Source organism: Mytilus californianus, unplaced genomic scaffold (assembly GCF_021869535.1).
Source record: "Mytilus californianus isolate M0D057914Y unplaced genomic scaffold, xbMytCali1.0.p SCAF_4, whole genome shotgun sequence".
Lineage (NCBI taxonomy): Eukaryota > Metazoa > Mollusca > Bivalvia > Mytilida > Mytilidae > Mytilus > Mytilus californianus.
Genome location: NW_026262690.1, coordinates 10,942,174 through 10,969,896, shown reverse-complemented (window position 1 = coordinate 10,969,896; position 27,723 = coordinate 10,942,174). Strand labels below are relative to the sequence as shown.

The following is a 27,723-nucleotide window of genomic DNA, read 5'->3' as shown; positions in this document are numbered from 1 at the left end:
AAATACTTTAAGATTTAAATGTGCTCACAACAACATTCGGATATTCACGGTATCTAAATCCACTTCCGTATAACTGTTCACATATTTCATCTGCTGTCTTCAACTGACCTGGTAATAAAGATTTAGTACGAGTATTAGTATACAGAAATGATTTGAAGAATAACAACCGTTTCAAAACTAACAGAGGTAACTATATAACATATCAAAAGATATCATTGTCAACGAATGTCAAAACTCAATTCTGTCTAGAACGCATAAGTCTACGTGAATGTTAACATCTATTTTTGGTAAACATACAAATACTATATTTATTGTGGGCCTTGTTTTGTGAAAAAGCGAAAGGAACAATTAAATATCACTAGTCGATAGAAAACAAACAGACCAAACGAAAAAAAAAACAGTTCACAAAAACACTACAAAGAAAATATAAAATTGTACAAAAGGAACTAACAAAAGAAACCGGGGGCTAATACCGATGTCAAAAATAAAATCCAATTACAGCTTAATTTGAAGCATTGTGTCATGTCTGTGAGAAGATATGAATATATTCATATAAAGCCTTACTTATACGAGGAAACAAGCAGTATTTTTTTTTCTTCTGAAAATACACAATACATTACCTCATAAACTGCTATTATATCTCAAGCCAAAGTATAAACAGTACAAATCTATTTCTGTTTGACAGAGAAGAAAAAAATAGCTATGGGTTATATGAAAAAAAAAACACAAGTCAATTAAAAATAAACAAATCAAAGACCAAATAAAATACGGACCAAAGAAAAAAACAGTTAACAAAACACTACATCCAAAAACTAAGATTGAGAAAAATGAACCCAATCAAAACCCATTAGGGACCACATACGAAGTTATGGCTCAATTCAAGATATTATTATTTATCTTTAAAAAAGTCAACAATAAATAAATGAATATCAAATCAATACATTTTAAAGGGATGAGCATTCAAATACAAAATTCCGATGTCACTATAGATACTGACTTATAGGTCAGGGGACATTGACCCAATTTATCGTATGTGTACATTGCCTTCCCCTTTTCTATTGAAGAAACTTTCATTGAAATGTATTTACCTGGAAGTTCTGGTACTAATGGTTTCCCAAGTAAAGATGCTGGAGTAACTTCATTATCAGCAATATTGTCTATCCATAGACATCCATGATTGCCAGTTCTGTGAACAATATTAAGTATAGGTTTTAAATCAAGTTACACAGTAACATATAAATGAGCAGCTAGTGGAAACTGAACAACAAAACTTCTGTTTTTGACTTACCCACCAAAATGTTTCGAAAACAATAAATGCAGATCATTTAAAACAAAAATGTACAAAAGTCTCTGCTAATTGAAGGTTTAGGCCATCTGTGGAACAAATCTCTGCGAAGTGACGGCATCAATTTAATAGCTATTGTTTGGTGGAACAATCGGTGTTTCTTTTTATGCCTTATTGTCTTATTCACTTGACACATATTCCATGGAACGATCCTATTAACTTCATGTTCTGTTTTATAGCAAAATTTCGTTTTCTGGTTCTTCTTTTCATATTTCATATTTCATATTTCATGAATAATACAAAGGGTGTCACTTTTGTAGAAACTGGTTTTCATTCTTTACCACTGATGATGTATGTATTCAGCAATTAATGATTTTTGTTTGTACCTTTTGCGTCTTCAAATGTTTTATTTATATTAGACAAACTGGACCACCATACTATCCAAACCAGCATTGTAAGTTCCAATAACTTGCATACATGTAGCGCGATACGTCATTTGGAAATTTTAAATGAGTTTTCCGTAATTTGTTTACTCAAAGTTATGCTAAAAAACCCACAGATTTACTGATCTTGATATGCGCAAAGAATGATTTGTATAAATTAAAGAAAATTGTTTTAAACTATTTTCTTGAACATCTTTCAAGGTGCGACGAATGGTTTTCTAATTCATTACTTACTTTTTATCCATGAATTGATTTTTACTTTAAATATTGTTTAGCATATATTTATGAAATCAACCATGGTAACGTTTTATTATACTATAGTATATTATGTTTTCTTACTGTAACATTGTGTTCATATCATTGACACTACATGTACTCCATCCGACGCCAGCACCACCCATTATACCAACGTCTGGAGATAAACAATTTCTATCGGCGTCATGCAGCATACCCATGCTGTAACCAATGACATAAGTTGTAATGGTTATGGTTAATCGTTTATAAAATGGCTAAAAATGGACTTTACTGATGTGAAATGTAATTGATTAAACTAGTGTTTACAAAACTAAGAATTCACACAACTTGACAGCTACATAATATTTATATCTATATATATGACCAAACTATTAAGACGTTTATCAAAGTGCATAAAAATAACATACTTATGGCCCATTTCATGTACTGTCGTTCCATATGTTATAATCCCATCTGCAGAAACACCACATCTGTACCTAGCATTGCATACTTGACTTTGATAAGCTAATCCCCCTAATTCTGGATTAGGTATGCTTTAAATATAGAAAACTTATACAGTAGCTAAATATAAAAATAAGAAGATGTGGTATGATTGCCAATGAGATAACTTTCCACTGAGACCAAATGACGTAGAAGTTAATATCTTAGTATAGGTTTCGGACGTTTGTCGGACTCGAGTAAAGATAAGATATTCGATATACGTCAATGAGACAACAATCTATCAACACAAGATATCAAAAGACATTTAGAATTATCAGACGGTTTCAGTGTATTTTCATCATGATGAATAATTCGTGAAATGACGTGAGTGATTCGTGTATTTCATGGCATAGAAAATTAGAGATTTGACTTTTTGATTGTTTAAGTGTAATATAGTTCTATTGAAATAACTTCAATCGCATTTTGTTTTGAGAATTTTTGTTCGATGAAACTTCTTCACTGCCACATAAATGTCCTGTAGTTTATTTTTATTTATTAAAAAGTTAAGATCTTTAGATATGTTCTTTAAAAAAACTAATTTTAAGTTTACATTCAAAGCAGCTGTTGGTTTACATACATTTATTAGGAAAAGCAATAGTGAAGACAAAACTATTCAAACATAGGAGTAAAAGTTTCTAATCTGTTTGCATGGGAATAATGTGTACTGTTAGGATAGTTGTTTAAGTAAATGTATAAAGGTCGTATTATTCAACTAGTTTACAAATCAAAATACATGCGTGCTGCTATTTTAAATCGGTATTTGGCTGTTTATCTTTGTTATATTGTCAGAGTGATTTTATTTCTTACCCTGTGTGAACATGTACATGATCGTACGCTAGACCAGCTTGGGTTCCCATACAGATAGTGTTCAAAGGAACCGATAGAGAAGTGGAAGCATTGTACCAGGACTGAAATAGAAAAATAACAGAGGTAAATTTAGGAAAACTGTCTTCTAAAACTCGTTCAATATCGCCTTTTGTTAACGTGCATTTCCGTAATCTGGATGTTAGTAAGTGGTTGGCTTTAGAGATATATCGTTGTTTTCAACAGCTTAGAAATTTGAGTCTAATGGCAGACCTTTGACTGTCTCTATTTTATTTTACACAAATGATCTTGATTTGGAATGATTTGAAGCTTGATACATGGTACGGACATTTGTTTTATGTTGATGATCATAAGTTTATCCATAATGTCTCTTTTTTCATTTTTAAGTTTTTGCATTGTTAGCCTGTTGTCTCATTGTCGAAGACCCCACACATTATTATATTTACAAATCGGATTGTAATTTCATATCCATCTATTTTTAATGTAGTGCGAAGTAAAAAAAAAATATTTAAATTAACAGGGCTGAAAAATATTATAAATAAAATCCGTGTTCCCAAATATATGATTGTTTAATAGAACATGTACAGGACAAGACTTGAAAAACACAAGTAAGCGCGGGAATTAAGTTATGTTCCTTAAAAATGAATTCATCTTTTATATCAAATTATTATATGGAGTAGAATTTCACATACAACATCCATAATTTCTAGTGGTCGCTCTAAATAAAAACAACTCGATAACAAGGGGGGTCTCTTTAAGTGTAAGGGTCGATGGTCAAAAGTGGTAGAGGCAAACTCAGACTCTTGTTTTTATGAAGAAGCAAATACATTTAATACGTTTCATGAATTAAAATTCTGTAGACATTCTCTTCTTTTGTTATTTTATAACGAATTGAAGATATAATTTAAGAACAAGTTTTAGTTCATTAATACATGTGAAAATATTACATTGGAGAAGTCGAGCAATGATGTATAAAACTGTACAAGCATATAATCTCACCGGGTTTGTATCTAAAAACGTCAAAAGTTTGATTGATAGAGTTACGTTATAATTTAACACATCAGCACGACTCCATTCACACTGTACCTGCAAAGAAAAGAAAAGAAAGACATCAAATCGACCAAAAGGTCTTACTGTTACAATATGTTTTTGGTGTTGTTTGCTTTGTGTATAGATTATAATTCTTGTTAGTGACAGATTGATATGAGCAACCACCTTGAATAAGCTAAAAGAAAGAACTTTCAACCATTGAGGAACTATTGACTGATGTTTTGAAACATTCCCTTTACGGATGCAATCAGCTAGAAAAAAAAGTCTTTTCAGTTCTGATTTTTGTTCTATTGTTATTCTGTAAACTATGTTATACAGAAAATTCTCCATATGCTGTCTAATAAAGCTAGGTAAATGTCTAGCTGGTCTCGTAGAATCGTGTTCGTCTTGCTTCCGGGAGATCGTTTGTTCGATCCATAGCCAGGTGAAACCTATGACTTAAAGATATTATTTACTGATACGACTTGTCGGAGTTGGTCGGCTCAGAGTTAGAAAAATGTATCCAATTAGGTGTCATCTTCCTGGTGAGCATCTCCTTGTAAATTAGCATTGTCAGAAATCGCCTCGATTTAGTTCTTACATAACATGTTATCGTCCTAATATGCATGCAATAGTTGCCGCTACACGTTAAACACAAATCTATCATCATCAGATTAATGGACAATTTTTCAGTTGAGCATTTTCATGTTAGTTTAAAATTCTAATATATCTAATAAGTCAAATACATCAAAAGAAATTTTAACACTTCATAAATTCAAAAGGTTATAATGTATTCAACCCTCGATGATACCACTTAAGATAAATGACTTGATAAATATTTGAATTTGTCACTTTATCAAGTTGTTGCTATTTAACAAAATACATATCACTTGAGATTTGAATTAGTTTTTTAAAGCTTTCATTGTAATCTGAATAGATCAAAGAACGATACGTGTCCACTGTTCATTTGTTATTTTTCAAAGTAAAATTGGAGCAATTCATCACTTTGGAAAATGCGAATGATGTATAGCTGTTTAAAACATGCGTAGAATATTGATTTGTAAGTGTCCGACACCTATTTATAGGGCATACATACACTAACAATCATATCATCTATATATTTATAAAGATATTTTATAATTAAAAGTCCGATACTCAATGCTTTTCATGACGTTACACATACATTTCTCAACCGCCTCGGTGTCTCGTGGTAGCGTGTTCGCCTCGAGTGTGGGAGGTCGTGGGTTCGAACCCCGGCCGGGTCAAACCAAAGACTTTAAAATGGTATTTGCTGCTTCTCCGCCAAGCACTCGGTATTTAGGAGCAAGAGCAAAGACTGGTCGGCTCGGAGTCAGAATGATATGTCCGAGTAAGGTGTTATGTCTTCCTGTGGAATGTTACCTTGTGAACTAGCACGTTAAAAATCCGGCTCAGCGTGTCGTTCTAGTACAAAGCAGGGTTAATATTCATATTATATTAACATGTTATCGTCCTGAATATGCATATTTATTTGTCGCTGGCTGTAGCAGCCATCCATCATCATCATCATCACATACATTTGATACTGAAACGACCCTTTTGAGGTCTGGTCGTCTAATCGTCAGTTAGTTAGAAATTGATAAGAACGTCTTCTGTGTTCTATGTTTCAGGTATTCCATTATCAGGTATTTTCAAGTAAAGATAAAACAGTGTTTTACAAAACATAAAAAAAATATAAAATGTCTGCAACTGTACGTAACTCAGCAATCAATAAATCGAATTAAAACCCATCAAGTATGTACGGCTTATAATTTTGTTCACAGACATGCTTTTTGTCTACGTGAGACTGTTCATTAAAGCTTGAATCATAACATTTAGATAGGCAAATAAATTTATATGTTTTGGAGTTTAGTATGACGTCCATTTTCACTGAACTAGTACACATTTTTGTTTGGGGGCCAGCTGAAGTCCGCCTTCGGGTGTGTTGAAGACCCATTGGTGGCTTCGGCTGTTTTTTTACTCTTTGGTCAGGTTGTTGTCTCTTTGAAATTCCCCATTTCCATTCTCAATTTTAAATAAAATACGAAATTGAAGATCATTAATAACCTACAACTCCGATACGTTGTTCAAAATACGGCGCAGGCATTCAATGAAATGATACAGTATGTTGCCCAAAGTAAACACCTTTGTTTGAAAATGAAAGTTTAAGAAAGGATATTTATTTGCGTCATCGTTTTAAATGAAAAGCCTGTGATATGAAGCAATAGTTGTTAGTTTTTAATGAACGAAATTTGAATTTTTAGCAGCATGTTTTTTTCTTTTTAACTAAAACCAAAACTCAGTTTCGAACGGGATAGGTAAATGCACGTATACCACACGGCTTTGTTTAGATGATGAAGGTCAATTTTTGAAACTTTATGAAATGTTGGTATGTATATATAGACGATATCATGGCTCCGTCTACACAGAACACAGAGTAAATTTTTTCACATTCAACGAGATATAGGTGGGACTTGAAAGAAATACCCAAAACAACAAATGTATCATTACAGCATTGGGGAGTCGCAGTTTTCAGTCGTTGATTCTTAATCGAAAATATCAAACAACGTCCATTTCACATCTGTTGACGTATTTTGGTGTAGTTCGTTCTATTCAGAATTTTTCACTTGACAATTATTTCAACGATTGTATGTTTTTGGTCGCTGAACAACAAATTGCAAATACTTTATGCATACAAAGAAGAGTAAGTTAGTAGTTCGATCTGCAGAAATGGGAGAAAAAGTTATACTGCCGTTGAAAAGAATAGTTAGGTAAGAATGAACAGAACATATTGCAAACGATATATTAAATGAGTATGGTAATGGCTTCACTAACGTAAAATTATATTTTTCACGACGTCAAACTGTGACATTTTGGGAAAAGAATCATTTCTCGACTGATTTTAATCCTTAGCTTAAAAACAAGTACATAGACCCCTCTTTTTTCTAAATGACAATTAGCATGACTTTGTATAAAGAGCATGTGTACCAAATTTGTAAACAAATCAAAGATGAATTTTCCAAATGTTTTTACAAATATTCACTTGTGTTCATCTTTTGAAACAAATAAGTTAGGTATGCTTGTTCACAGGATAGAAATGTCAAATAAACCGAAATTTAAATAAATGTCTAACCTCCGAGCCTTTGAATGTCTAAAAGTAGCGCTTAGAAGTACAGTTTTATTACATAGTTGAATTCACAAAGTGACAAATAGTTTGTATGCAAATTTTCGTAAGAAAACCGACCTGAGGATCAAAACTGTATCGTATGACCTTAAAATAGTTTTCGGAATTGTTTGACATGAAGAAAGCGTTGTACTCTTCTAAAATGAACACATCTCTTTATTTGTTTATAAACCCGCTGGATAAAGTCCTCATTTGGAGGCATTTATACACCCCGAAGACGTAATGTATACTTTCTTGATATTTGTAATTGAATGACTTTGTTATAATGAAATGCCATTATTTATTATTTCATTAAAACGACGAGGTAGGACAGTTCTGTATTCGCCTTTATTGTAAGTAACTTATAACGAGAGGAACAGTTAGATTTTAATTAACAAAAATACATTTACTGCATTTTATTTACACAACATGAATTTACTTACTGCATTATATTTGCAAAGCATGATTTCCACTCTGCGGGTCATGTTAGTAGTTGGTAATTTATAAGTCAAGAAGTCAGCATCACAATACACTGCCAATTCGATTGTGAAGTCATTAGAAGGCACCGACCGTTTTTGTTTTCTTTTATGATTATATTCAGTTTGGTTTATATCTGAAATAGTATGAACAATTCACAGAACGCATGAAACATACTTTGGTGAACGACAAGATATGCTTGCTTAGTAGATACAAGTTTATTCAAGTTCCATGGTTACTTGATATTACATTTATAAAATTTAAATTCGTCCTCACCATTAGATTATTCTTATCTAAACTTTCGTATGTTTTTTTCTGATTGCTGCTTATAAAAACAACTTCCTTATTAATAAAGTGAAGTAATATTATTATAAATTTATATGAAATACAATTTTGAAACAAATATCTTGAACAGAAAATCAATGCTTACCATTCTTTTGTCTTAAATCTGAGAACATTAAATCTTCTCTTCGTTTTCTTGCTATCACTGTTGTATGTTGTTTACTACTTAACGTACTCCGTTTTCGAATATGATGTGGCAGTACTTCAAAGTGAAGTTCATGGTGGCTAGTTGACATCATTCCACGCTAAATTGATAAATTGTATTTTTACTTTACGTACATATGCAACAGAGAAGATTAAGATGATAGTAGATAAATGGTTTGCATATCACATTTTACAATGTCACGCAGGTAACTCAAAAGTAATTGAAAGTACACATTTAAATAGCATCATTCCAGTACTTTAATTGTTATTACTCGTTGGATGGTATCTACGGTAATCAGGAGCTGCTACGACACCGTTGTATTAATCAAGAACGAGTGATACCATTCGCAATATATTTGTCACGTGTTGATGGAAAGAATGTCACGAATTGCACTGGAATCCAAAGCATTCATAAATACTTAGCCTTTGTTTTGTCATATAGCTCTTCAGCTGTTTTTGGTTCTTATACATCCTTGGCTTTCAAGCATTCGGCATTGATCGTTCCTGATAAATCCAAAAAGCGATCCGGACGCATGAAATTTATAACGTGTTGTTTACATTTTGTATATGAAAACGGATTACACTGCCACATTAATGTGTATCATAAGACAAAATCGGGACAAAATTTATAAACCGCCTTTCATTCTAACCTTTAACAGTATCGATATTTGTATATTTTTCGCAACGATGAAATAAAATAGTTACATACAATTTGTTTTGAAAAAAAGGAACTCTATTAAAATACATGTACAATGATTTCCAAATTCTAAAAGTAAATGTTATTTTTACTTGTAATTATATTTTCAAGTTCACATATTCCCTTCTGTGTTAAATATTTGCCAATTACTATATAACAATTTCATACCAATTCTTCGCAAAATGATGCAGAGACAGTTCCGTCATGGGAATGGACATTTCCAATCAGAAAACAATCCGGATGGTCTCCATTCCATTCCGTTTCTTCTTCATCAGCATCAGTTATTATGGAAACCTTAGCTGACGGATGAAGTACTGACTTGGTATGTTGAAGAGTCATTTTGTAGGATTCCCCAAATGCAGATATTTCAATATCATACGATTCTGTAGAGTCTACAGACCGTCTTCGTCGATGGATTGAGGAAGCATCTAGGCTGCAATCAGAATTACTCTATTATGTATCGAATAGTTTATGCCTGTCTTTGACAACGGCCTATGAAAAAGTGTAAGATGGTTTCTAATAATTTCACAATCTTGGTGGATTATGTATCATACTTTCAGTAACTGCAAGCCTTGTTTGATACTATTTCACTAGTATTGTTCTACTTGAACTTGTATTGTTGTCGAATACAAGTCTTCTATTTTATAATAGTTTTGTGTCGCACGTACTATATAACTTTTGTTATTCCAATGATCCAAAAAACAAAATGAGACTAATGAAAAACTAGCTTCGTCATACATATATTAATGCGCTTGTCCAAGTCAAAAACCTTATATGAAGTTGCCTTGTTATATGGTTTATTGTATTGTTCAATTTTGATATGAAGAACTGCAATATAAGCGCTTCTCCTTTGATTTGTGTGTTATCAAGTTTTAATGAGTGCTCAATTTAATGAATTCATACACAAACTCCCTTCTTTCCCAATTGCTTTATTTATTTTTACCATATTGAAACTTAGTTTGACAGACGGTATAAAAACTTGTATGTTGTTGTTGTTGACCTTGACGTAAGCTGTAGACACTTGTCTGTTGTTGTTAACCTTGAAGTATGTTAAAGAAACTTGTCTGTTGTCGTTGACCTTTACATATGACATAGACACTTGTCTGTTGTTTACATATGGTATGGTCATTTGTCTGTTTTTCTTGACCATGATATATTGCATAGACACTTGTCTGTTGTTGTTGACCTTGATAATTGCTTAGACATTTGTCTGATGTTGTTGACCATGACATACAATATAGACATTTCTCCGATGTTGTTGACCTTTACATATGGCATAGCCACTTGTCTGATGTTGATTACCTTGACATATGATGTAGACACTTTTCTGTTGTTGTTGACCTTGACATATGGTATGTTGTCAGGTCATTAAAGATTGCATATTTTGGCGTTAATATTGATTCACTTATAGGGTCTTTGCATCGGCACTAAACACATTTATTTAAAAACCAGTTGTTGGCATGACACGGGTTATGTTCTTTTCATATATGTTATGATGGTATGATACTAAACCCCTAACGGGAAGGATTGTGCCTGATATTCATATGATGAAGACATAATCTTTCAATCAGTTTAATTGAAGTCTGGAGCTGGCATGTCAGTTAACTGCTAGTAGTCTGTTGTTATTTATGTATTATTGTCATTTTGTTTATTTTCTTTGGTTACATCTTCTGACATCAGACTCGGACTTCTCTTGAACTGAATTTTAATGTGCGTATTGTTATGCGTTTACTTTTCTACATTGGCTAGAGGTATAGGGGGAGGGTTGAGATCTCATAAACATGTTTAACCCCGCCGCATTTTTGCGCCTGTCCCAAGTCAGGAGCCTCTAGCCTTTGTTAGTCTTGTATTATTTTTAATTTTAGTTTCTTGTGTACAATTTGGAGTTTAGTATGGCGTTCATTATCACTGAACTAGTATATATATTTGTTTAGGGGCCAGCTGAAGGACGCCTCCGGGTGCGGGAATTTCTCGCTGCATTGAAGACCTGTTGTTAACCTTCTGCTGTTGTCTGTTCTATGGTCGGGTTGTTGTCTCTTTGACACATTCCCCATTTCCATTCTCAATTTTATAGTCACTAGTCTGTTGTTGTTGACCTTGACATATGGTATTGTTACTTGTCTGATGTTGTTGACCTTGCCATATGGTATAAACACTAGTCTCATGTTGGAGACCTGAACATATGTTATAGAAACTTCTGTTGTTGCTGATCTTGACATATGGAAAAGACACGTGTTTGTTGTTGTTGACCTTTTTCCTTTATATGTCATTTATAGTTGCATAGTGGTGTGTCATCATTGTTACGTATTCTTTTTTCAGCTAGATCAACCCTAGCTTTGTTTAAAGGGATTCGATTTCCTGTTGCGTCAATTTTCAGTGTTGCACTATGTGATTTGCTTATTTTGAAATGTCTCTATGTGCTCGTCCCAAGTCAGGAGTCTTGAATTGAGTGGTTGTCATTAGTTGCTGTCTGTTAAATTTGTCTTTAATTTGTGTGTTTTGATTTTTTTTTTGTTTGTCAAGAAAATCAAACCGTTGGTTCTCTCGTTTAAATTGTTTTACAATTTGTTATGTCGAAGCCTTTTAAAAAGCTGACTATACGGTATCGGTTATGCTCATGGAGGTCTTATTGTGACATTTAGTTGCTAACAGGCTTACAAAATAGTAGTACTAACTTGGGCTTTGTAGTGTATAATTGTTTGTTGTTTGCTTAACATTGGAAAATGATAAACAACAAAATAATGTTTTGATAAAGATAATATAAAAAGAAAAAGATGTTGCATGATAGCTAATGAGACAACTTTCCATCAGATAACCAATGTCGTAGAAGTTTGCATCTTTAGGTCACTGTGCAGTTAGTTTGAAATGTTAAACAAAAATAAAACGATATTACCTTTGTTGATGTGAACGTGTAACCTCTTGGACTGATGTCAACTCAAACTCATTGAACCCATCTAAAAGTATTGGGAACAGATTTACAAATACAAAATATATGTTTGAAAGTTTTATTTAAGAAACCTGTCGATGCAAATGTTATTTATAAAAAAAAGCATGCCTTTTTTTTTTTCGCTAATCTATTTCTTTTGTTTGTAATGTACAAGATAGCAATTAGAACTTCATTGATTAACATGACATTTTTAGACCTACACTACCTTAGTATCAGCCGATTTGGATGATAACAATCAAGTTACATACGTTCTGGATAGAGCACATTTGATTGATTTTTTGCAAAACATATGTAATTAATTTTAAAGTAATATATATATATTCATAAGTTAGTTAGATTTCAAACTGATGACAAAAATTCCGAAACATGCACTTAATACATTAGGAATTCCAGGCGACATGACCAAAAGGAATAAAGAAAAGTTTTGATCGACGTAACCAGCAAAGCTGTTTATCGAACAACAAAATAGCGTAAATATATTTAATTGAATAATTGATACAGGATGACGTATCCTCGTCTGGTACGCATGAGGCAAAAATTCTATCAATGTGTATAATGATGGCCTATTGCACTTTTAGGAAATGGAAGCCGCATTTCTGTTCCTATTTTCGCAAAAAAATGGATTTTTTCCAATACTCATATTCTAAAACATGTTGTAGAACTTTCGAATCAACACTATGTGTGACGTAAATTTCCACAACTCCCACTGAAAGAATTTTTGTTACCTTCACCCAGCTTTCTGGAGTTGATGAATTCATTTAAGTGACTATCTTCAAACAATGATTTTGCCTGCAATTAAAAAGAAAGTTTTGCCTTAAACACGCAATTTATAATTCACATGACCATTACCAGTATAGTTTTTTATCGTTCAATTAGCCAGCTATTGCACAACTGAAATGTACAGATATACAAATATTTATGTGTATTTCCTGTAATTCTGCTTCTATGTTAACGTCACAGCTCATGTTAGGGTATTCATTGAGGACCGCGCTTAAGCCATGTCGATACCAATAGAAATCAAACACAATATTAGGAAATAAAAAACTATACCGTAAATAGCCAATGTAAGATAACATAATTGCACGGTATATTTAATAACATTTATAAGCAAATATTAAATAAATTTGTGCCCACAACGAAGCAGAGAAAATCTTGGCAGTCTAGACTCATAAAAATATTTAAAAAAAACTAAATTTCCGTCAATTTACATACACATTTTGTATTTAATATAGTCTATTGCATCAGGAGATGATCTAATCTAACTAGATAAACACGGTAGAGTATTCTCTAATAATCAGACATAGCACTTAAACAAAATTTAGCAAACAAAGAAAAAGGTTTATATTATCTAAGCTCTATAAGACTAGGTTTGTTGAAAATTGTTTTATAGGTTAAATTGCATTTAAATGAGATTTAGATTAAGTGTATATTACAATAACATGTAAACTTTAGCATTCAGTAGCTATTTTTGTATTCAAAGTTCTCTAAATTGGCATACAGTTGAGAACAAAGCATCTTTTTAAACCAAAAAATATGATAAACGATTTGTTATACAAAAGAAGTGAGTTAAAGACTGAAATCCTTCTTTGTATGCTTTGACATATCTTTTATTTTAGTATTTAAAAAGTAATACCGTTTGCACTGCATATATGGGAACATATTAAAGTATAAATCTTCTTATATAAACAACGTGAGATAGATACAATATATATATATACAACGTAAGATTACGGTTAAATATTTGAACAATCTTTTTAACAATCTATTAATGGCATATCCCGTACACAATTAAATACAGTTGATCGAACTAAATTTACAAAATATTTTGCATTTGAGTTGTTTTAGAATTCAGAGTGAAGTGAAAGAGTTTATTAAATGCAAAACAACCGTTAGATATAAAAGAAATAACTACTATCTGATGATTACTAAGGATGAACAAATTTCAAATATCTGTAGTGTAATGGTTTGTATGTAACACTTGGATTATAAACCAGCTAGGTTCCACACGTAGCAAACGAGCACGATAAACATACTGAACAAAACGACGACAAATATACAAAACCCCAAATTTGTATCAGAACAAGCATATTCTAATATTCTTTGATTAAAAGAAGGTAATTATGGTACAAAAATATTTGTGCTAGTTTGATAAGATTTACGTCACACGCTGTTGATACTTGTTAAAGGCACTATGGAAGTCTCGAGGTAAACAATAGACAAGGGTCTGTTCCCAATGTCAAGCTTTTAATCGAACCGAGTACAGAAAAGTTGCGAATAAAATTCAGAGACTACCAAATTTAGAAGCTCTAAAGAGCATATGTCGCATTACTAGGTCTATATCTTCATTACTCGACACTATCCAACAGTTTAGACTGGGATATTAAACATTACAAAAATCTAGTCTTTGGATGCACCTGTATTACTGATTATTATTTTTATTTTTATAGTCTCTTTCTATTTTGAACAGTGTTTGCCCAAAACATAAAAAATGTTAAAAACGTCATTTAATGGCAATAACTCCTATAGGAAGACAACTGACAAATTAATTTACATTTTAGCTGGCATTTTTGCAGTTCTTGTCTTGCTGATAATTTTTGCTTTGAAGATTGTATCTTTCTATATTAGTTTTCAAGAAAACAAGCAGATTTTGAAAAAAGGTAAAAATCGTCAATGGGTAATCAAGACGTAGAACAGCTACATAAAAAAAGTAAAATAACAAAAAAACCGCACTCCAAGGAAAATACAAAACGGAAAGTCCTTTATCAAATGGCAAAATCAAAAGCTCAAGCACATCAAGTTCCTTTATCAAATGGCAAAATCAAAAGCTCATACACATCAAACGAATAGAAAACAACTGTCATAAATCAATGGAGATGCATAGAAATACAGACAGTTGTTTTTATTATAAAAATATGGATATGTTGTATAATCGCCAACTATCCACCAGAGATCAAAGAACGTGGATTAAATCAAGTATTGGTCGCCGCACACGGGTTTTAACAACGAGCAAAATCAATACCGTATAGTGAGCTATAACAGAACTCGGCATTACTCAATGTAAAGCGATTCAAAAGAGGAAACCAAAGTACTGAGTTTATACATATTTCTTTGCCTTTGCTCAATTTTCCGTTAATATCTTTTAATCTAGAGTTTTATTTGTGAAGGAGAAAATTGCAAACTTATCTAAGTCTATTTTGAATCCATAAAATTAATATTCAGGAAAATTAAATTGAAATCTCTGACGAAGAATTTCTTATATATTATTTACATTTTAAATATTACTAATGTCCCGTTTACCATTGTATGGAAACATCATAAAGCTCTTCGCCTACATTACTGATTATTAACAAAATATTAAATGTAAACGTGACAAAATAAAAACATTTTTACAAAATATTGGATACATGTGCATTCTTCCGAAAACTGCATCTGCAATTATTTCTGTAATCGATGTTTCTATACTCATAATTAAATATTTACCAAGGGTTGTAAAAGGTAAAGTTAAAATTCCCCCTTGAAAACATGTACAGACATTATTATGATTTGGTTAACTGGTTTGGAATATCTGTATCACAGAGAGCAATGCATATGGTCCAATAGTTGTAGTCACAATTCGGATTCCTTTTCCTCATAATTTCATATAATGAATGACTATATTTCTCATACAACTAGTAATATAGTTATAGAGAACATATCTAAACATAACAGTAAGATACAATTATTACATGAATGTGTGAACAAGACAAGGAAATTAAGAGGACTAACTTGTGCATTTATAATTTCAAAACATTTATATAATCTTTTCTATAATCACAATATTTGTAGAGTTTAATAGTGGACCAAACATGTAGATATTAGGGTTTTCTCGACAAACACTGTCACCTTCTAGAATCAATCGACAGATGATGACTATCTGATCTATATTTGCACAATGTATAAATGAAATAACTGGTTAAAAAGTATTTTTTCAAATTTTAAATTATTTTTGCGTCTTTCCCAAGTCAGGAGCCTCTGGCATTTTTTAAATTTTGGTTCATTTATATGTTTCGGAGTTTAGTGTGACGTCCATTTTCGCTGAACTAGTAATTAAGTTTATCGACAGATTGTAGGTATTCCTATGGGTACCAGTTGTGTCCCTTTAATAGCAGACTTGTTCCTGTACTGTTATGAATCACAGTTTATGGCCAAACTCAGCAAAGACCCGTCAAATTCCATTTAATAGATAAATTCAACAACACTTACCGTTATCGTGATGATATTTTTTCGTTAAATAATCAAGAATTCTCCTGCCGAAATTTTTGATTTCAATGAGCGAAATCTATGTATTACTGGTAAGTTATTAAGTCAGGGATTTCGTTACCACAAATTACTTAAAACCTTAACTAAATTCTTCCATAGATACAAATATTTGGTTTGTTTGCAAGTTTGGATGTACCTGTATTTCAAACGGAATAGCACATCCTAAATTTTACGGTGATGTAGTTAACCGAGCCCGGAAATTTATGTACGATCCGGATAAACTTATCAATCCTTTAAATAAACTTATTCTAAAACATTACCTATTCAACACTGTAATTAAATCTTTGAATATTGTTTTTATTGGTATAAATATTGATATTGGTATCAGTAAATTAAAACCATACTAAATATTACACTTATGTACCTTCACGGTATTACAATCTGTCGATACCTATATTTTGGCATTGCACAAGGTCATGTTTTTCTCTGACTGTTAATGGCGTTTTTACACTAAATCCGTTGGATGTCGGATGTGTACTGATTGATATTTTAGTCTTAGATACATGATTTTTTTATAAGTTGTTATTATCTTTGAAAAAGCTGCCAGTAACTCTCAGATCTGTGTCTTTTTTTATTGTTAGGGATGAGGGATGGATAAATACCCTGCAACGTCCTGTCTCTTTTTTTTGTTTAATGTTTGTTTTGGTATAGATCTGATGAAATAAGTCTTTTTCAACTGATTTTTATAGTGTGTTCTTATGTTGTGCTGTCACAGATTAGGGGAAGGATTGAGCGGTCACAAACATGTTTAATCCCGCCACATTCTTCATGTACCTGTCCCAAGGCAGGAGCCTGTGGTTCAGTAGTTATCGTTAGTTCACGTCTCTCATATTTGTTTTTCGTAAATTGTTTTGTTATAAACTAGGCCGTAACTTTTCTCAATTGAATTGTTTCATATTTTTCATGTCGGGGTATTTTATAGCCGTCTATATTTTATCTCATTATTGAAGGCCGTACGGTTGCTTATAATTGCTGACATACACTTTATTTGATCTTTCGTGGATACTTGTCTCATTGGCAATCATACCACTTCCCCTTAATTTTATATAGTACACATTTTTTAAGGGCCAGCTGAAGCCCGCCTCCGGGTGCGGGATTTTCTTGCTGTGTTGAAGACCCATTGGTAGCCTTGGACTATTTTCTGCTCTTTGATCCGCGGGTTGTTGTGTCTTTGACACATTCCCCGTTTCCATTCTCAATTTTAACTCGTAAAAATTTAGGATCACAGATGTTCATCCCTAGTTGGTTTTTTTTGCAAAACTAATAAATGATGTCAGGATTATACCTTAGTACGCTAGACATACGTTTCGGCTGCACAAAACTAGTCAATGGAGCTCGAATTCAACAGCGAAGTTGTTAAACATTTAAAACATAAATATCAAAACATCCGACAATTTTCTTCAATGCATAGAGAGAAAAAATGTTTCGAAAAATTTAAACAGTAAATTAAACGAAATTATCGCATTAATTATATGTCATTTCAGCACCGAAGTATCCTAAAAAAAACAGGTGGAAGATACCAAGAGTCTTTCAAAACTCATCAACGAGACCAATCCATTCAGACGTGCGTTTAGCTTACACAAAACTCATCAACGAGACCAAGCCATTCAGACGTGCGTATAGCTTACACAAAACTCATCAACGAGACCAAGCCATTCAGACGTGCGTTTAGCTTACACAAAACTCATCAACGAGACCAAGCCATTCAGACGTGCGTATAGCTAACACAAAACTCATCAACAAGACCAAGCCATTCAGACGTGCGTTTAGCTTATACAAAACTCATCAACGAGACCAAGCCATTCAGACGTGCGTATAGCTTACACAAAACTCATCAACGAAACCAAGCCATTCAGACGTGCGTATAGCTTACACAAAACTCATCAACGAGACCAAGCCATTCAGACGTGCGTAAAGCTTACACAAAACTCATCAACGAGACCAAGCCATTCAGACGTGCGTTTAGCTTACACAAAACTCATCAACGAGACCAAGCCATTCAGACGTGCGTTTAGCTTACACAAAACTCATCAACGAGACCAAGCCATTCAGACGTGCGTTTAGCTAACACAAAACTCATCAACGAGACCAAGCCATTCAGACGTGCGTTTAGCTTACACAAAACTCATCAACGAGACCAAGCCAATCAGACGTGCGTTAAGCTTACACAAAACTCATCAACGAGACCAAGCCATTCAGACGTGCGTTTAGCTTACACAAAACTCAACAACGAGACCAAGCCATTCAGACGTGCTTTTAGCTTACACAAAACTCATCAACGAGACCAAGCCATTCAGACGTGCGTTTAGCTTACACAAAACTCATCAACGAGACCAAGCCATTCAGACGTGCGTTTAGCTTACACAAAACTCAGAAATCCAAAAACCATTTTAAAACCAAACCAATAGTCAAAGAAAAATTATTAACCCTCCCCCGCCCCCAAAAAAACCTTTGCCAAATAAATATTAGGCCATCTATGAGTTAAAAAAAATCTTTGTGATTCGAATGACTTTAACATTTTATAGAAATGACCTCATAAATGATATTTATATCCGCTCAGAAGTGCTGAGTATTGGGCTGGTGATACCAAGTAGTAAAAAAGACAAAATTGTCCTTTTGCTTAAGTATTAGTATTCAGTAATGTATTTTGTGGTTTTTTATTTGTCCATGCTATTTTTTCTCGTTAGTAAAAGTTTTAAGTAACAATTGTCCTTCGAAAACATGTTTTTCTTTCCAAACTTTCACATTCGTTTAAGTTTACGGATAAGAAAGTTCATATGAATCAATGGTTTTTGAATTTGATGATGTATTATGGTTAGATAAGAGATTAATTTCTAACATTTTACAAGGAATCCTGAATGCTTACATTGAATTAAGAACGTGCGATTGCTCATGGGACTGATAATCAATAAAGATCAATGCCAATGATGTGAGCATTTATGGGTCACTGCATTACCTTTTACAATGAGGAAACTCGTACCGTATATGACAATAAATATGTTTTATGATCCAAAACCGTTAAGGATTATTTAAAATGTTTTTAATCTTCACGCCATGAAAATATCTCATGGCCATGATGTAAGCAACATTTTTGTTTGTATAATAAAAACATGATATAAATAACGATTGCATATTGTATGAAACTTCCATACAATACAATCAAATGAGAGTCAACGATCTATTTATTATTATGTAGCAAACTAACAAACACAAGTGCACCACTAGCAGACAAAACAGTTTGTATGTTATTTACAAATGTGAAATTGTTATTACATTATTCAAGGTTAAATTGTCAATTACGATATATATGTTAAATGGGAAAATCCCTCAATATACTTTATAAAACTTATACCGTTTATTCTGAGTAACTTTATTTGTAGTGCGCTCGATTAGCTAAATATGTACGCACATATCTTGTGCTTGTAAAATTGGCTCAAGACTTTATATACAATTTTATTGATTGAGTGTTGCTTGTTTAACATCCAGTGGTAATTATTTCATGCATATTCAAGACGAAATATATAATTGAACTATGGTAGTTTTGAACATATTGACAATGTTCATTAAAGTAAATATGCAATAGGAGTATACTGCAAGTGATATTAACTCATGAACTTAGATGTCGCACCCCATATTTCATTTTCAATTAACAGTGAGCCTTACGATTTCAAAAGATGATTAACTATTTCGACCTTTAAACAAGTACATCAGTTTTAACCCTAACCTTAACTTGTACACCAGATATGTTTAACAAAGCAGCAAAGCTTGCCACCTTTGATAATTTAACTTTCAAATTTTTTAGATTAGATACCATTGAAAGGGTTACAAATGTAATTTATTTCAAGCAACGCCTATAAATAGGAGTCTAATTGAATTAACAATATCAAATAAAACTAGGTATAATTAAATATAATTAAGTTACATTTAAAATGTTTAGTTGATTTTAAAAAAAGAAACCTTGTTTTTTTATATCATTAAAATTTAAAGTTCACTACCTAATCTGCTCATCGAGAAATTGGCTAAGTCAGTCAGGAATAAAACAGAAATTTAAGTTTTCTACGATTGTACCCGGAGCATTTACATTTGTCACTTCTCTGTAGAGACCGAGTAGAGACAATTGCAATATCCCATGATGATACCTTTCACCAAACCGGAGGCAAGATACTCAAATACGATAATGTCAAACAATCAAACGCGGTTAATTTTTCCTAGCTAGTTTTGTCTCTAGCATGCTGTCAATTACAAAGTTATCGGTTTTCCTTTTTCTAATAAATGTGGACTTTTGAATCAAAACTAGCATTCCATATATTGATATTCAACGTTTTTTGCTATAAAATATTATTAACTGCTACACAATATGTCTTTGATACTTAATTCCTTTTTTAATATTGCAAAAATGTTTGAGGCAGAAGATGCAAAAGGAATAATACAAAAAGCATACGTCGAATAAACTACCGATTTAACCTTGGCAAAAATCGACGAAATGACAGAAAGCTGTCTACAAAACACTACATATAAAACTTGAGACTGGACACGACCAAAATCCAGAGGTTATCACATGTTCCCAGTATAGATAAGCAGATTATTTTTCAGAAGTGGTTGCTGATAGTAATGTCAGATTCGGTGATAACTATTATTTGATGATGTCTCAAACGAGTAAAAGAGGACGGAACTGTGGCTACGACAATTGGGACATATCCGTGTCCAATGTGTATATTTGCAGTGGTATTATAGTTTTAAACAAATGGGTGAACAAATACTGTTAGGTTTTTTTTTATTAGAGCGACAGTAGTTTACTGATGTTCAAATCTTGTAAATCGATTAGGAAAAGTAATGACGAAAGCCCAATCAGTTATATTAAGTCATATCTTTATATTCTTTTCATGTACTGTTCATAAATAATGAGTTATAAAAATACAGACATCAGATATCAAAATATAAATGAGGAGATGTGTTATCGTATTCGATAGGTCAGTGTCATATGTACCCAGATCAATTCAAACAGTAATTACTGGGTTGGGTATCTATGTATAAACATATTGCACACAAAACATAGTAGGAATATCAAAGCTCAGTATGTTGCATAAAAAATACAATTACACCCAATGATTTCTCGTCCATATAAGCATATACTGTACACGATATTAAATTTATTACACGATTAGATCTGAAGTAAATATCCTGCTTTCAAATTATCTTCTGTAATTTTGAAAATAAATTGCTTTTTTAAACACAGGTTTACTTTAAGTGCGCATATTTAAACAACATACCGTATAGTCGGCTATAAAAGGATCCAACAAGACAAAAAATAAATAATTCAATTGATTATATTTGGGTATATCTAGTTATGTTGAAAGACGTGCCTAATTGCAAATTATAAAAAAAACGATTTCTTAAGTTTCAAAGAAAACATTAAAGATTTTCTCTGCTTTATTGCATCATGGATGCAATTTAGGTACTCGGTGCATTTAGGATACTGTGGCGTTATTCTATTTACTACTATGACTATTATACTGTTATCAAAATAAAACAATGATTCGCTACGTTTTTGAATTTTTTTGAATTTTTGTTTACCAAAAAATAGCATATACATAGAACTTAATACACTTGTCATTCAATCAGTCACCCAATTGATTATACATTATGATTATCTCCTTATTCACATAGTCAAAAGTAAATTTGTATATCATTTTTAATGTTTAAGATTTTATGATGAGATATATAACACTGACAAAAATGACAATGGTTGCAAAGTGGTTGTTGTTTTCAATTAGTACTTGTTTCGTAAGAATACAATTCCTCTGGTTCATTAAACGTTAATGTAACCTGTATTTAGGATTTAATTTTGATTGCAACATACATATCACATCATCAGATACCTGTTCCAGCTTAGGAACCTTATTCTTTCATTTATTATATCTTATCTTTTCTTATCTTTGTTGTCATTAAGACAATTGCTATCCATGACGGATCGATAGTTTTCATATTGTAAAGACATTATTGTACGTTGAAGACTATATGTTGACTTCTACGAGTTGGTTTTGTTTTTATTTTTTGATTTCCATTATGTGGTAAATATTTCATTCATGTTAAGGACGTAAACAAAATAGAAAATATAACAAATAAGACGGCACTGCAAAGTGAATCGGCATGTATTGAGAGAGGTAAATTTGGGTTTCCACTGAAAAGGAAGAAATATGTATTACTTTGATAACTTTATAACTAAGGATATGCAGTCATTTTGAAATATATTATAAATAAAATAAAACAATAACACGATACTTAGGTGCAGCAAATAGTATAAGTCAAAGAGGAAATGACTACCGAAATATTAAACAAAACACTGATTTTCAGAAGGAGTGAAAGTCGATGAACTGTTTATGACTATAAAACAAGTTAACATAGCAAGTGCATCAATTATTGACAATAAATAAACAGTTTTTTAAACTGAGGTCTATAAATATATCTGCTAATGTCATATTTATTGAACTAGTCGTAACGTTAAGGTATTGTCAATTTCAAGGTTAATTGCTCATTTAATAAAAAAAAAAGTACTATGTGAAAAAGCACTATGTGGGATAAACACATTCGCAAACAGTTGATAATAGAAATTAAATTGAATATGAGATCAGCTTAGTTTTTAGTTGAGTTTCTTTGATAACAAATTCATGCAATTTTATTTCATATACAATCTTTAATATTTTAATCAACCTTGAAACTGTGATTTCTTTCTTCTTTTTATTATAGATATCAAATATTTTTACCGTTAAAACTGATAGAGCAGATCGATTCTTCAACTTAACTTTGGTTACACACAAACGTAGTTTTTAATAAAACAATAACCCTTGTCACCTTTTATAATGTAACTAAATGGGTTTTTTGTTTTCTCCTTAAAATGTTAATATATACATCCATATTCATCTTCCTAGCTCTATAAAAAGGGTAAATGATATTATCACTGTTGATTACACCTCATTTAAGAGACCGACAGAATTAATGACAAATTAATCAATATTTCAAGTGACACTTTTAATAACTGAGCATAATCAAATTTTATTGAAAGAGACCTTTAAACTCTGGAAAGGATAACCTTGAGTTCTTTATATTCTACAATACGGTCTAAAATCAGGTCAACAAAAAACAAGATACTCTAGCTAAATTATTAATTCAAATAGGATGGCTTCTAATATGACTAAAATGGTAAAAGTAAAAAAAAAAAACACTGAAAAGTTTGATGGACAAAAATGAGAAGACGTTGCAGTATATAATAATAAAAGTTTAGGAACCGATTTTAGATCATAGGACGGTATAGGCATGGTTTCACAGGTTGAGCATTCTGAGCTTGCTTTCGTTTAGGGTTAATCGTGATTGTCATTGGATATGAACAGCAATGACAAACGCGTGAGAGTTCTGGACATCCAAAAGGTTGGTTCAAAATTTAAAATACAATGCAAGTCATGGTTTTGGCATCTGGACTGTAACATATCAAATTATATTTGGTTTTGAACGTGAAAATGTCAGCAACAAACGTTTAGAATAATATCACGCCCTAAGATATGAAGTAGCCTTTATTTCTCTTAGCCTGATTATTTTTCCCATCAAAAGATCTTAAGATTACACGAACATCATTTCAAATGTTGTTTCCACAGGTCTAGGGCGAACTCTGAAAACAAAGGCACAAAATTGTAAGAAATTTAAAAACCCTGGACCGATAGGAATAGTTTTTTTATGGTCAGATACGTTCCGTGTGTCCACAGTACAGGTCTAGGACTTAATTTTGAGAACTCTGAAATTTTAAGGTCAGATACGTTCCGTATGATTACTTCAATAAATAAAGGCAACAGTAGTATACTGCTGTTCGAAATTCATAAATCGATTGAGAAAAAAACAAATCCGGGTTACAAACAAAAACTGAGGGAAACACATCAAATACAAGAGGAGAACTATGACACAACAGAAACACAACATTAAAATGTAGTAACACACACAGAAACGAACTATAATATAACAATGGCCATTTTCCTGACTTGGTACAGGACATTTTAAGAAAACAATGGTGGGTTGAACCTTGTTTTGTGGCTAGCCAAACCTCCCGCTTTTATGGCAATGTTAAATATGACATTAAAATGACAACATTACATGACAGGACTACAATACAAATAAATGGGAGAACATATAGGACAGAGAAACATACGAATAATAGCTAACAAAAGGTACCAGGTTTAAATTAGATACGCAAGACGCGCGTTTCGTCCACACAAGACTAACCGGTGACGCTCAGATCAAAACAGTACGAAAGCCAAAACAAGTACAAAGTTGAAGAGCATTGAGGACCAAAAGTTCCAAAAAGTTGTGCCAAATACAGCTAAGGTTATATGTCTGGGATAAGAAAATCCTTAGTATTTAGAATAATTCATACTTTTGTAAACAGTAAATTTATAAAAATGGCTATATAATAAATATACATGATAACACCGAAGTGGTGACTAACTACAAAATAAAAACGAATACATAAAACAACATAAACCAGCACATAAAAATTCACAGCCGAGTTAGCCAAAGAGATCAACGCTAAAAAAAAGGTGACAATAACAATGTAATGCGATTTGCTTGTATAAGAATAAAAAAAAAGATGTATGCATGTTTTTCAAATTTATTTACCAGATTTTGATACTGCTTAAATGCTTACATAGTAATGTATTCAATTAACTGGAAGAAGAACTTGAAGAGAGAAAGGTTTTAATATCACAGGATAATAGTATATTGAATCGAAACTTTATAATATCAAACTCACCATACAAACAGCGAGTCTTTTCAAGTACTTGTCGGTTGGTATGTCTGTACTTCCCTTTTTATGATCAATTTCTGATCATTTTTCCCTTGACAAAAGTAACTTAATTTTGCCTTTAAAGTGGCATAACCTGTCAAATTCATTTTCACTGATTTGACTAAAATACTCATATTTGATTTATAACATACTAAATCGTATATCCAAGTTACAAAAAGTCTAAAATAAATAAATAACAAAAGGACTCGATAATATGTATCAGCATTTCGTGTGTATCTTTATCTAGACTTCATCTAATTAACCATCGTGATAACCTTCGAGATGACCTCCGAAGACTGCCGACGGTCATATAACCCGATAGATAAATAAATATATACCTATAAATAGATAGTGACCACGTGCAATTGGATTTTCTAGGTCTGTTTGATTTCATATTATAAGTTAAAAAGTATGTTTATCATAGTTTTGACAAAATTAAACTAAACTGGCTGAATCATTTCACGATTTTACTTTCATCAATGATTGAACAACAAAAATCATTATTCTTATATATATATATATATATATATATATATATATATATATATATATTTCGTAGTTAATGCCCTTTGAATAATTGCAGTGTAATGCCATTTATCATGTTTTTCTGAAAACGTATTTAAAAAGTAAGATAACAAAAATACCGTACTATAAGGGAAATTCAAAACGGAAAGTCTCTCATCAAATGCCAAAATTAAAAGCTCAAACACATCAAACGAATAGTAAACAACTGTTATGTTCCTTACTTGGTACAGGCATTTCCTTATGTAAAAAATTGTGGATTAAAAGTAACGTGGAAAATAACTTTCACCAAAAGAGGAGGGGAATCCAGTCAATTAAAATTGAGAATGGAAATGGGGAATATCTCAAAGAGACAACAACCCGACCAAAGAGCAAACAACAGCCGAAGGCCACCAATGGGTCTTCAACGCAGCGAGAAAATCCCGCACCCGGAGGTGGTCCTCAGCTGGCCCCTAAATAAAATTGTGTACTAGTTCAGTAGTACAATTAAACGTGTATTATTGTAAATATTTTTATTTGTAACTTTACATGTTTATTTAAAGCTGTTCAAATAATCAATCTGATTTGATATTTTGATATGCAAATATACTTTACTCTACATAAAAGGTTTGAACATTTAGGAATAATCGACAGTAAACGTTAAAACATGTACCAGTAGAGGCCACTTAATATAATTCGTGCCGGTTGTAAAAAATAACACAATCGGTTACTGTAAAACAACGCATGGGATCCTGAGATTAACTAAGCTGTTTCGGTTTCAATAACATATAATATTGAACCGCCATAACAAACTATTTCGCGTTAAAATAAAGTGTTTTGCTGTGTCTGGAGTAGAAATGTCATATTAAGATAATAAGACATTACTAGGATAAAAAAATAACTTGTATCAAGTTGTAACAAATTTCGTAAATCTGAATCTTGCCTTTAAATGCTTTTAACAGGTGTGCTAGCAGGTGCTTTATGAAGTGACACACATGTTCATATAAAAATTAATAAAAAACCAGCATAAACATTCAACGTACACAACTACCTTTTCTAAGGTGACAAATGTTATATTCAATTTGCTACATCACTGTATTATATGTTCAAAAGTTAATTTTATACAAACTTAGTTCGTATAATGAAACACCAGACATCAAATTTCAAGATCAGCAAGGTGTCATTACAGGGTTTGGCAAGGATATAGACAGGAACAATGATGACAGTGCAGAGATATATAGTTTCATAATTTGACAGCTTAACAAATATATTATATCTCAATATGTTTATTCGTAATACTCCTTTTTGTGTGAAATAGAATCGTGCATACAGTTTGATCTTTCTATACATGTTCTAGTATATGATATCGTATTCATTAGATGATTCAATCGGGCTTAACTGATTACAATTTATATATCAAACGTTGAATTAGATCCAATGCATTCTATTGAAATAACAATATTATTAATATACATTGTAGTTGTGAATACTGGTCTACTTTTTAACAATAAGCAATGTTGAAAGTTACATTTCTTTTTATTCCGCAATAACGCAATTAAACAATAGTTATATGATTTTGATGAAGTTTGTTTACTCAACTCACAGTTTAATTTACTAGCTGTTTTATGGACTGCTGTTGTCCCTAGTTGTGTCTGTTCGCGTTCAACGTTTGATGTTTAACATTCTTTTGGTTTCTTCTTACTTTTCTTAATTTCATTTGTGCACCCTTATGTCTTGTTAGTGACAGAAACGAATCAACAAGACATTGTTAACAAGGAGAAGATGAAAAAGGGAGGCAAAAGGCAAAACCATAAACCCCTATCAAAAACCGGGGGTCCTCCCGGAAGGTAAGCAGATCCTGCTCCATATGTGGCACCCGAGTTGAACAAGAACTCCTTGATGGTAATAACATAAAATGACAGAAAGATAATAGTAAACAATACTAAATACTTAGTAAAAAAATCTAAATTAAAGACATTAAAACAGAAAGT

At 32.1% G+C, this 27,723-nt stretch overlaps 1 protein-coding gene across 1 annotated transcript in view; it reads right to left on the bottom strand.

Moving 5' to 3' along the window:
* The window catches only part of LOC127737463 (A disintegrin and metalloproteinase with thrombospondin motifs adt-1-like), a 94,117-nt gene that overhangs the window by 31,212 nt on the left and 35,182 nt on the right, over positions 1–27,723 (bottom strand). Inside the window, exons 3-13 of the mRNA XM_052248174.1 lie at positions 12,831–12,894; positions 12,052–12,112; positions 9,327–9,591; positions 8,406–8,562; positions 7,942–8,111; positions 4,288–4,374; positions 3,271–3,371; positions 2,391–2,516; positions 2,068–2,184; positions 1,089–1,186; positions 29–108 (exon numbers count right to left, since the gene is read on the bottom strand). Of these exons, the coding sequence (XP_052104134.1) occupies positions 29–108; positions 1,089–1,186; positions 2,068–2,184; positions 2,391–2,516; positions 3,271–3,371; positions 4,288–4,374; positions 7,942–8,111; positions 8,406–8,562; positions 9,327–9,591; positions 12,052–12,112; positions 12,831–12,894 (1,326 nt within the window). The remainder of the gene's footprint in view (positions 1–28; positions 109–1,088; positions 1,187–2,067; positions 2,185–2,390; positions 2,517–3,270; positions 3,372–4,287; positions 4,375–7,941; positions 8,112–8,405; positions 8,563–9,326; positions 9,592–12,051; positions 12,113–12,830; positions 12,895–27,723) is intronic.